Source organism: Antechinus flavipes, chromosome 5 (assembly GCF_016432865.1).
Source record: "Antechinus flavipes isolate AdamAnt ecotype Samford, QLD, Australia chromosome 5, AdamAnt_v2, whole genome shotgun sequence".
NCBI classification, from domain to species: Eukaryota; Metazoa; Chordata; class Mammalia; order Dasyuromorphia; family Dasyuridae; genus Antechinus; species Antechinus flavipes.
This window is the reverse complement of record NC_067402.1, coordinates 163,230,946-163,243,904: the sequence shown is the minus strand read 5'-3', so window position 1 is coordinate 163,243,904 and position 12,959 is coordinate 163,230,946. Positions and strand designations below refer to the sequence as shown.

Sequence of the window (12,959 nt, the reverse complement as noted above, 5' to 3'; positions counted from 1 at the left end):
GAGTCAATGATTCAACAACAGCAACAACAAAGGGAATTTGAAAGGGGGAGAGAGAACATTCTTGGTGGAAGCACAGTTTGTTCAAGACAGGGAGGGAATGTGATACACTGGAAGCAGCAATTAGGCTGGAATGTAAAGAGCAATAACAATAGTGTTAGATCTTTATAAATCTTGACTTAAAGAGACAAATGGTTTATTCTAGAAAATATAGCTAAGCAAAGTTTGATGATTGCCAACTGAGTTTACTGAGTATATTTAGAGGTTGACCTAGGTTTTCCTTAGAGAGAAAGAAAAATCTAGTCTTAAAAAAATTTTTTTTACTGCTTTTTTTAGGTGCAGAAAATGTTTTAATTATTTTAAATTATTTTATTTGACCTTTCTCATATTTTGTCATGAAGATTTCACTTAGATGTAAATTCTAAATTGCTATTTTAATGGTTTCCTTCAGAATTCAAATAAATCCTGTCACAACTTGAAAATTACAGTTCTTAGAACATTGAGATTTCTATTAGATGTGTTATTTCATCTTTTTTCTCTTATATTATGTTTTCCCCAAACATAATGAAATTAATAATCAACTCTACTTCCTTATCTCCTACCAACTTGTTTATTTAATAGACTGAGTGGTGGGAGGAAGACATTTTTGACAAATTTGTTGTTTACAAGTAAGCCATTAAAGTGTGATGACAGGATTATTTAAAGTATTGTAGGAATCCAGGCAATTTAGTATATGATTTAATTTATCTCTGGTTGGACCTAAAGAACTTGCTTACTTCAGGGGGAAACTCTTATAGTTCTTTATGCATAAGATTGAATAGAAATGAAGAATATAGTAAGAAAAATGATGTGATTTGCCATTTTACTCCATTAATCCTAAAGGTAATACATATAGTTATATCTGGGAAGTGAGGAGATTGGGCTCATTGGCTATCTAAAATATTTTCTATGATTCCATTATTCTGAAATTGAACTTTGTGCAACCTACTTTGGTATAATCTATTTCTGAGTTTATTTTCACCAGTTTAAAGAAGATGAATGTTCTGGAACTGTAGGATTTTCTTCAAAACATTCCTATGACCCTATATTAGCAATGACAATTTATGCCAATAAGGTTTTTTTTTTTTTTTTTAATTAAGATTGGGTAGCTACTACAAAAGATAAGACTTTAAAAAGAGGTATGGAAGAAGTGATTCAAGAGATTCTCCTCACTTGTTCAAGCTAATATTTAACGGTCGCTCTATTATTAATACTCACTTTCAAATACAGGATGGGTGGTAAGGTGAGTTGGAGAGAGCAGATAGGTCACGGGACTGAAAAAAACTCCACTTTGGACATTTCTTAGCTGTGTTACCCTAATCAAATGTTTCATTCACTCCAGTGCTCCAATTTTTTATCAGTAAAAAGAGAGGCTTGGAAATGATAGCCTGTAAGTCCCTTCTTCATCTGTGATTCCATGATCTGTTGCTTCTTCTGGCTGGAAGAGCAATGCCAGATTCTCTTGGCAATGACATTTGACCTTCTGAGCTTTGGTCAAATTTCAATTTGAGTAGTTTCTCTTTTAGGTAAGTTCCCATTAAAAGCATCATTGCTCAGGGGCCAGAATGATTTTTTTCTAAAGTGTCCCCTATTCCATGTAATAAACTCCAGTGATTTCCTATTATTTCTTTGATCAAATATAAAGTACTCCGGCATGAAAAATCTTTATAATCTGGTCCATTCCCACCTCTCTATTTATTCCTCATACCCATGTAATATACAGTTTATATCACTCATCTTCATTAAAAGTTTAGTGTAAACATTTAAGACAGGCTGATCCAAATACCAAATTTATGCCTCTATACTTAGTGGCACATATCCTATCATGTCTCTCCTCTTTATTCTTCCTTTTAGTTTCCCTGGTTTCCTTCAAGTTTTAAAATTCCATTTCCTACAACAGTTCTTTCCCAGAAAGAAGTGTTGCTGGTGCCTTTGCTTCTGACAATACATTCTATTAAATTTGAGTTTTTCTTGCATAAACTTTAGGTTCGATTATGTTTTCACTTAAATGTGAAATATTTTCACTAAAATATGAGCTCCTTAAGGGCAGGAATTGTTTTTGCCCTTCTTTGTATCTCTAGTAGTTTGCATAATACTTGATCTATAACAAGGGCTTAAATGATGCTTGACTAAATTAAAAAAAAAGTGTTCTACATGTGCCAACCAATTAACCAATGCTAGTTTTTGAAGTTACATATATTTACAATGTCATTACATTTTCATATTTCTCAGAGAATTGACAGTTTTTATGTTTTCTGTGGTTGGATTCCTGACACAGCAAAAAAGTTTATTGTTACTTTCCAGCTGACTGAAGGAGCCCCAGAAGTTTTGAGAAGATCCAGTGTTCTTGTTTATTTTCTGTTTTAATTTTTTTTCTGCATTTTAAAATATGCTTTTCAAAAGTGATTCAGTATTAAAGCAAATGTTCATTAGAGGTGGACAAGAAATAGTAGTATAGGAGATTCAAATGTATTATTTCAAAGATAAAAACATTCAAATAATATGTTTTTCTCTGTGGATGTATTTGTATACATTTCTTTCCATAAAGAACTGGGGAGGAAGGGATGAAGTGCTTAATTTAGAATGAAAAATAACTAAAACTAAAACCAGGCATTAGGATTTAAAGAATCATTGTAAAACACAAGTATGTTTTCTGTGTTTCTCATGTTTCTAAATTTCTTTTCTCTCTTTTGTTTTTCTTGACAGTGGTGCATTTTCTGAAGTGGTTTTAGCCCAAGAGAAAGCAACTGAAAAACTTTTTGCAGTAAAATGTATCCCTAAGAAGGCACTAAAAGGCAAGGAAAGCAGCATAGAGAATGAAATTGCTGTTCTGAGAAAGTAAGTACTGTAGAATTCCATCTCTTTGATCCCTTTGGATTGCTGGACTTAGATGGTTGATCTCTGAGACAGAAAATACCTGTGTTAAGATGTGGTTTAGGTTCAGCATCAAAAAAGTTGACATTGGTGTAGGTACCAAATGTTGAGATTCAATCTTGTGAAGAATTCACACTGGCCATCCTCTTTGGCAAAAGGTGGGTTTAGTTAGAAGAAGTTACAAACAAAAGGAAGACATTCAATAGATACCAGGAATGATAATTATGAAATAGAATTGAGAGAATAGTTAGCAAGGAAAGAGGTTTTTAACAATTAATTCCTGAGGGAAACTTAAAATTAACCAGGAGAAAGAAAACATTCTGTGAAGCTGGAGTATATGCCCTTAGCTGGAAGGTTAAATCCTAAAAGAGCTATTTAGCACCTTAAAAGAGTTAGTTAGCTATAAGGAGAAAGAATGGTAGGGGATGAGAGAAGAGATATCAAGTGGTATAGGAAAGGAGGGAGAGGAAAGACATCACAAAACGGAGTACTCTAGGTGGGGTATCACCTAAAAGAGATTCAACAAAGATGGCATCAGCTATCGACAGATTTATAGGGGAAATTCAACCTTAGGGGTTTGACATAATTCAGATTTCTGAACAGACATAGCAAGGTGAGGCCACTACTGACCTCTACAGAGGGTGAGACTATCAGGTCAAATTGATCTTTATCTGTGACCTTCCATTCCTGCCCCAGGGAGCAATTCCATTAATGTTCCAGTCCCTCTCTGCCAACCGCACCCAGTTACTGAGAACCTCATCATTAAGGGTTAGGACAATCTATGGATGTCACTTAAACCAAATAGAAGCAGGAATGGAAGCAAGATGTTCATGCCCCAAATAGGAGGACTTCTTAACATGGGTCCAAAGACCTTGGGATTATCTGGATAGATCTGAGAGAGGGTGGATGTCCAAGAAAAATTTCATCTTTATTTCTATTAATTTTTGGTTTCCTTTATAATCCTATGTGTTTTATGGATTTGAAAATATTATTCTAGGAAGGGCTCCATAGCCTTCAGCAGATTGCCAAAAGGATCCTTGGTACAAAAAAGGTTAAAAAGTCCTGTTTCAAAGCTTCCCTTTAGCCAGCTGTCTAATACGACACAATAAGCTTATTCCTTTGCCTGACACTATTTCCCCTTTCCTACCCTCTTTCTAGTCCCCCTTTCTCCACCCTCTTATAACAGGTTTTGACAGGGGTTAGAAAAAAGAATTACTATATGGCAATAATATTCTCCTTTTTGGAGAAAAATGGTATGAAAATTTAAAGGTGCTTCTATTTGTGAAAACCAATGAAAGTTACTGGGTTTTCAGAAAAACAGTAAACACAGTGACTTTGTATAAATGGAAAAAATTCATTTCACCCTTCCCAAAACTGAATGCTATTTATTTTAATACTGTTATAATGACCAAGCATGGCCCTGAAGAAGAGAGGAGAAAATGTACTTCTTCATTGAGGTAAGAGACTGTGGTGTGGAACATTCTAAATAGGATCAGATTTGATCAATATATTGATTAGGTTTGCTGAACTTCTTTTTCTTTGTTATTTTTTAGTTGTTTTTTCCCCTGAGGTAATTGGGGTTAAGTGACTTGCCCAGGGTCACACAGCCAGGAAGTGTTAAGTTCTGAGGCCAGATTTGAACTCAGTTTCTTCTGACTTCAGGACTAGTGCTCTATTCACTGCACCACCTAGCTGCCCCACTTTTTCTCTGTTATTAAAGGTGGCCCTCTGAATAAAGGGGAGAGCAGAAGGGATATAGTCAGAAATGAATGTGATATGAAAACAAAAAATTAAAAAAAAATTACAACAAATAAAGTTGCTGGATTTAGAGGTCTGCTCTTAGAGAAAATTAGTCAACTCCTAAAAAGCAAATTTAGAATAAATGTTCTAGCTACCCAAAACACATTGAGACCTCCCTACATTTATTATGGATGAGCATGTTTTTTCTTCTTGGTTTTTCAAAACTAAAAGCAGCCTTTGAATCATACTCAGTTGCCATAAGTATGAAACTGTACAGTATGTTAATCATGACAGTATAACATGTTCTGACCTTTATTGACTCAAAGAATAAACATTTGGTATCAGTTCCACATTAGAGAACAAATTGCTCATAGGGTTTTTTGTTTATTTGTTTGGTTTCTAGGGTGTCTGAGTTCTCTACCAAAGACCTATGGAAGACTAAATTAAATAACTGTTTAGAAGATAATTTGGTCAAGCAAACCATTTTAAGTATATTATAATGAAATTGGAAGATGATACTTTAATGAAAATTTTGAGGATATCAATATATATTTAAATGACTCATTTCCTAGTGGCAGGAACTGAAAAAGTAAGTAGTGATATATTAGCCTTAAGGAACATATTTGGACATGGCCAATGCTCTTCATGAAGATGAGAAAGAGGCTGCTTCTGAGTATTTTGTACCATCCTAGTTAGAGTGTTTAGAGGGGCAATATTGTCACAAGCACCTGCCCTGAATTCAGAGCCTTGTTGGCTCTCTGTTAAATCAAGCATATCACTTAAATTTTTGTTTGAGGCAGTAATTGGTTTGGGGAATAAATGAAGTAAATAAGTTTCCATTTTTCTTGTATTCCATTTGCAGGCATTTGGTATCTACCCAGATGTGGACTTGAGAAATCAGTATTGGTTTGTGTCAATGAAGTTAGTTTACCTTCCCTTGGTTTCATTAATAATAAAAAATGCTAGGGAACAGGGGATGTTCAGAGATAGCAAGAAATAGCATTTTGACAGTGTTATGTTGTTGATCAGTCAGAAGCCGAAGTCTTTTGTTAACCAATATGTTTTCTCTTATCATAGCAAACAGAAACACACAGAGAACAAGCCTAAACCAAAATGAACTTCCCCAGAAGATTTAAACAAAACAGTATAAAAGAGTTGTCATGACTCATTCATATCCTTCTACCCTTTTGTTTTCTGTTTCTCTATATGTATGTATACATACACATACACATATACACAAACATACACATTGTTCTTTGGATCTTTTTTTTTCATTGTATATCCTTTAATGTGGCTTAACTTTGAAGTTTTCATTTTTTATCATTCCTTCAATTGTGATAATATTGTTACATGTATATGTGAAAATTTATATTTCCATTCCCAATTTTTTATCAAAAATTTTGTTTTGACTTTTTTCTATCACAATGCATCACTGCTGTAAATAGTTTTATATAGATAATATTGTACCTATTCTACCACAGAACTCATATTGATTTTTCTCATTTTTAATCATATTTGCTGAGAGTTGTTTTAATTTATATTTATCTAATATTAGCTATTTTGTTTATTTTTATAGTCAAAGATAACTACTTTCCTCTTCTAGAAAAATTTATTTATTCACTTTTATTCACTTCCTATTGGAAAATGGTTTTTAATTTTAGTGATTTATTAATTTCCCTTAGATTTCAAGTATTATACTTTGAATCATACATGTTTAAAAAAAAAGATTTTTCACAGTCCATTTTTCTTCTTATTCTAGTTGCAATACTTTTATTTCTGCAACATCTTTTTATTTTATATAATTAAGAGAATCTATTTTGTCTTTTATAATAGCCTGTGTCACAACTTGCTAAGTCTTCCTTCCTCCTCCCCTATGCACAGTTGGGAAAAATGTAGCTTTCTATTTTTCTTTAAGTTGTTCTGATGTGACTCTACATTTATATTGTTCATCCCTTTGCAACTTATTAAGCTATTATGCAGTGTTCCCAACAGATCCTGATGAATAATAAATTCTTTCCCCAATAATTTATATACTTGGGCTTATTGAATCATACTCTTCTACTATGTGTTTGCTTCTAAATTTTAATTGTCTAATCTATTCCACTTTCCATTTGTTCCACAATTGGCTTTAATTTAAAAAAAAATACAATTCAGATAATTTTGATAATTACTATTTAGAATATTATTTGAAATTTGGTAATGCCATACTTTCTTTTCTACTTTTCCTCTCCATTGTTCGCCTTTATAATTTTGATATTTTGTTGCTCCATAAGAATTTTTAATATTTTAATTTATTATACTTATTTTTTAATTCTAGAAATTATTTTGTTGATATTTTGATTGGCATCAATAAAAGTTAAAGATTATTTTGGGAATATCTTTACTATATTACCACAGCCCAATCCTGTACACTGAATATTGGTTCAATTATTTAACTCATAGAATCATAGAAGGAGAACTAAAAAGGATATCAGAATCATCTAGTCTAATTTTTCATTTTACACATGAGAAAATGGAGGCACAAAGAGGTTAATGGACTTGTCCTAGAGTACACAGATAATAAATAACAGAGTTGGCATTTCAAAACAGATCAAGTAAACAAGCATTGTTGATTTTAGTTCTCAAGCTCTTTCTCTTATACTACATTGCCTAACAAGTTTGGGATGGAATTTTTCTCAAAACTCCTTTTTTTCCATTCCTTTAAATCTGCATTTCTTCTAAATTTACTTTCTAGGTGGATAATGCTTTCATACTTCCAGTGATTGTTGACTTTTTCCTTTTCCTCAATCCATACAATCAAGTGTAGTCTTACCACTTCTAAGACACTTCTTTATCTCTGTAAAAATTGTTCTCTTGTTGGATTTAAAAAGACTTTATTCATTGAGTTGGGAAGAAGGATACTAGAAGAGGCAGAGTGTGATAAGAATCATATAATTTTTATATCACCTATAAACAGGAGTATAAATATTGCTATACCACAGGTTAAATTGATCCATATTGATTAAATTATTTCTATAACAATAAGGATGTTACTATTAAGTAGATGTGATGAGGTCCAGAAACACCAGGTGGAATTAGCAGAGAAAGCCTGAAGTACTGATAAGATTATTTCCTGAGATAAGTAAGGAGCCAAACTGATGGATATTAAATGTTCAACCTTACAATTTTTTCCCCCTGTGGAGTTCTCCTGTAACCCACCTTTATATCCAAACATATATCAAACCCTAAGGTTAAATTTCCTCTATAAATCTGTCCACAGCCTAAGCCATTTTTGTTGAATCCCTTTCGGGTTGGCCTGCCTGCCTCCTGGTATCTTTCTCTTTTACCTATCCCCCATGCCTCATGGAATCTTTTTTTCTTATCTCCCACCATTCTTTATGGTGTGTTTCCTTTTGTTTTAGCTAACTTTTTTAGGGTGCTAAATTCCATTTGAGATTTAGTCTGACAGTCAATGATATACTCTCATGGTATATTCCTTTTCTCTTGGCTAATTGTGAGTTCCACTGGGAAACTTGTCATTTTCATTGTTAATTTTTAAAATTCGCTTTCCTTGCTAATTATTTGCTCTCCCAAATATATTTCCTATTTACCTCTTCATTTTGTCTGTAATCTTTTCTCACAAATAAGCTTACCTTTTGTCAAAGAGAAACCTATATTGTGAATTTGTCACATGATGGAATCCCTATATTGGTACCAAATTCCAGCATTTGTTGCGAATTGCTTTCCTCAATCTCATAAATGGATGAATCATAGGTTCCCTTTAGAGGACCCCATTGTGGTCCTCCCAAAATACAAGAAACTTCATATCATGGGACAATAAGCACAAAAATGAAAAAGATGGTTATTGAATAAAAGAATGAAAACATATTTCTTAATTGTTTATCAGGCACTATTGTATCAAGTCCTAATATAAAAGTATTAATATAAATGTGAGACTGCCTCTGCCTTTCAGGAGTTTATATCTTAATAGGAGGAAATGCAAGCATAGAGTAATGGTTGGCTCAGAAGGATGTGTTGGTCTGTGAAATCATGGGGATGATAAATGGAAAAATAGGAAAGGCCATTGATACTTCATTTCCAGAAGCCCTGGTAATGTTAATTTAATTATGGTGCTTAGAGCAAAAGGTGAAAAGCTAGGAGGAGGACAGTGGAGTTATCCAGGGAATTCAGAGCCAGTGATTTACTTTTTCCCTATGATGGTCCTTGGAGCTCTGTTTAGCTGGATTAACTGCTGAGCCATCACCAGTCATTCTCACCTATGTTTTATAACTGAACTTTGATGACTAGAGGAAAGAGTAAGGCTGATGATTTTGCGCAGTCCTCCCTCACTTAAATCACTTGCAAGTCAAAATGCTGCCTTTCTGATATCATTGGTCCTCTGTAAGAATGAATGGTCTAAGGTGGAGCCAATGCTGGACAGAGAATGACCAGCGTGAAGATGAAAGCTTATAGTGACAAGGAGTTCAGAGCTCTGTGGTTTAGCTCATCTTGATCTTAATCTCTGGTGGTCTGATTTGGAAGGGGGAGAAATAGCATTAGAAGAGCAGAAAACTATTTAAATGAGACTTGTCTTATCATTAACTACCTTATTGTGATAGAGACTGGAATTCTGACTTCATTGATACTGACTACATTGATTCTATACAAATAGGTTATTCCATTCTCTGAAATTTATAGTGTGTATGAGGAAGTTGCCCAAAACACCAGTTTGGTAAGTGACCTTCTTGGGGCCCCACCATCAATATGTGTCAAAAGCAGGACTTCAATCCAAGTGTTTAAGACCAAGATAGATAGCACTGCCTCTTAATGCTTTTTTTTTTTTTTTTTTTTTTTTTTTTGAGGAAGGGAAGGGGCTTTTAAAATATATGGCTCTTTCTACCCATTTCCTTTTTTTTTTCTTCATAATAGAAAAGTTGATTATTTTATAGATTTATTTTATATTTTGCTACTTTGCTAAAGCTATTATTTTAGTAATCACCCCCTCTTAAATCACAAGTGTGTTCTGAGTAAACCATTGGATTACCCTTGTATCTAGTTATAAATGACTCTTCTTTGACAATGCTTATTTTTTTTTAAATTTTTTTTAATTCATTTTTTTAAATTTTTTATTTAATGATTACTTTATAATGACAACATTATTCCTTTCACTCGTTTCTTTTCCGATTTTTTTCCCCCTCCCTCTCTCCACCCCCTCCCCTAGATGGCAAGCAGTCCTTTATATGTTGGATATGTTGCAGTATATCCTAGATACAATATATGTTTGCAGAACCGAACAGTTCTCTTGTTGCATAGGGAGAATTTGATTCAGAAGGTATAAATAACCCGGGAAGAAAAACTAAAATGCAGATAGTTCACATTTGTTTCCCAGTGTTCGTTCTTTGGGTGTAGCTGCTTATGTCCGTCATTTATCAATTGAAACTGAGGTCTCTTTGTCAAAGAAATCCACTTCCATCAAAATATGTCCTCATACAATATCGTTGTCGAAGTGTATAATGATCTCCTGGTTCTGCTCATTTCACTTAGCATCAGTTCATGTAAGTCTCGCCAGTCCTCTCTGTATTCATCCTGCTGGTCATTTCTTACAGAACAATAATATTCCATAACATTCATATACCACAATTTACCCAGCCATTCTCCAATTGAAGGGCATCCATTCATTTTCCAGTTTCTAGCCACTACAAATAGGGCTGCTACAAACATTTTGGCACATACAGGTCCCTTTCCCTTCTTTAGTATTTCTTTGGGATATAAGCCCAATAGAAACACTGCTGGATCAAAGGGTATGCACAATTTGATAATTTTTTGGGCATAATTCCAGATTGCTCTCCAGAATGGTTGGATTCATTCACAACTCCACCAACAATGACAATGCTTATTTTTTAATTTCTGTTTTTCTTACTATGATAGACAGTACATCTAGAATTATGTCAAACAATGAATAATACTAGGAGTCATCCTCATTTCACTTTAGTATGGTGCAGTGGAGAAAGAGTGATGGATTTGGGGTCAATGGACTTACAATCAGTCTCACTTCTGTCAATATCTTTGTGACCTTAAGCAACCAGGACCTCTAACTCCAAATGCTCTATTCTATTTTTAGCTAACTTCATTTTTTGTGAGTTAAATTTAAGGTTCATCTCTTGGGGCATCCTGAGGATTTTCAATATTTCTGATACACAGAAATTGTTATGTATGAGTTCTTTTTTAAAAGCTATTTTTATTTTTAAAACATATGCATGGATAATTTTTCAACATTGACTCTTGCATAGCCTTGTTTTTCATATTTTCTCTTCCATTCTCCCACTCCTCCTCTAGATGGCAAGTGATCCATTATATGTTATACATGTTAAAATATATGTTAAATCCAATATGTGTAAACATATTTATTCAATTCTCTTACTGCACAAGAAAAATCAGATCAAAGAGGAAAGTAAATGAGTAAGAAAACAAAATGCAAGTGAACAACAACAAAAAGAATGAGAATGTGATGTTGTGATCCACATTCAGTTCCTACAGTCTTTCTCTGGATGTAGATGGCTCTTTCCATCACAAGATCATTGGAATTAGTGTCAGTCATCTCATTGTTGGAAAGAGTCACGTTCATCAGAATTGATCATCCTATAATATTGATGTTGTTATATATAATTCTCTCTTGGTTCTGCTCATTTCATTTAGCATCAATTCATGCAAGTCTCTCCAGGCCTCTCCTGCTGATCACCCTGCTGATCATTTCTTACAGAACAATAATATTCCATAACATTCATATATCATAACTTATTCAGCCATTCTCCAACTGATAGGCATCCACTCAGTTTCCAGTTTCTGGCACTACAAATGTTGTGCTGCCACAAACATTTTTGCACATGTGGGTTCCTTTCCCTCTTTTAAGATCTCTTTGGGATATAGGCCCAATAGAAATACTGCTGGATCAAAGAGTATGCACAGTTTGATAATTTTTTTTAGCATAGTTCCAAATTGATCTCCAGAATGGCTAGATCTATTCATAGTTCCATCAACAATGTATTAGTGTCTCAGTTTTCTCACATCCCCTCCAAAATTCATCATTATCTTTTTCCTGTCATCTTAGCCAATCTGAGAGGGGTATAGTGGTATCTTGTATGAGTTCTTGAAATATGATATGTTTGCTTTTGATTTCTTTTCTGAGAGAACAGAATTTTACCTTGTCTTGCTGAGCTGGGTTCTCTACCTGCTTTACTTTCAATATAAGGATCTCAATTCTTCCAATTGTATTGTTTTAAAATTTAGTTTCATTATTTGTACTGCCACTTCTGCAATTTTGTTTTCAATTTGGTCTATTCTGTTGTAATTCTGGAGAAACTGAGGCAAGACAGAAATTAGGGTTTTTAATATTTTAATAGTGGAGTATTTGGGGTAGTGAAGCCAACCAGCTGAGTGGGACTCTTGTCTCAAAGCATCCACCACTCAATGAGTAATTCAGAGTCTTTTATAGGGCTCCAGTTATCAGGGGAAACAAAGGCAAGGAGCGGGGCAGAACACTGGGTGAGAGGAACTTCTAAGAAGGAGCATAACTTTTTTATTCTGACAGATTGGGAGTCAAGAAGATGGTTGAGCAGGAGACAGAAGTCTGGGCCAAAAAAATAGTGAGTATCATCCAGGCAGTTGAGATAAGTTATTTGGAGTTTTATGACTCTTTGGAATGTGAGAGTGGCCAGAGCTTCGAGGCCCCAATTCTTCCAGTCCCAATGAGGTTAGGAAGAGCAATAATTACACTCAGGACATAATGATTCAGGGAAACTGAGGCAGAACAATTCAGGGAAACTGAGGTATTTCACTATTCCTTCAGTAATTAACTAATTTAGTAAGCTTTTCATTTATTTATTTAGCCCCATGTTCAACTTTTTATTTTTGTTCTGTTTCTTATTGCCTTACTGCAATGTTCTTTTCTTTCATAGAACTTTTTCTACTTTATTTTTACTTAATATTTCTTCATTATAGTGGGATTTTTTTCCCTTATTTTAAAAGTTTTTTTTTTCTTTTCCATGTAAAGGTTTCTTTTCCTTTCTCTTCTTTGCTATTATGTTTATTTATTCTGTTATTTATTTATTTATTTATTTTAAGGCTATTAAGGGGAACTGACTTTACTTATACCATTCATTTAGCCATCTTACCAGAACTCTTCTATCTTTAAAGGAATGAATAGCAAATACATGACTTCTGAAGGAAAAATAGGAAGAAACATTTTCTGCATCAGTGTTTTTTTAGTCCACTCCAAATGATTTCTATGTGAGTCAAGAGGCATTTAACACATAGAAAAGAAGGTATTCGAG

General features: G+C 33.8%; 1 protein-coding gene across 1 annotated transcript in view; it reads left to right on the top strand.

Annotated features, from left to right (window-relative positions):
- CAMK1D (calcium/calmodulin dependent protein kinase ID) overlaps window positions 1–12,959 on the top strand; it is a 471,691-nt gene that overhangs the window by 164,840 nt on the left and 293,892 nt on the right. Inside the window, exon 2 of the mRNA XM_051961432.1 lies at window positions 2,743–2,874. Within this exon, the coding sequence (XP_051817392.1) occupies window positions 2,743–2,874 (132 nt within the window). The remainder of the gene's footprint in view (window positions 1–2,742; window positions 2,875–12,959) is intronic.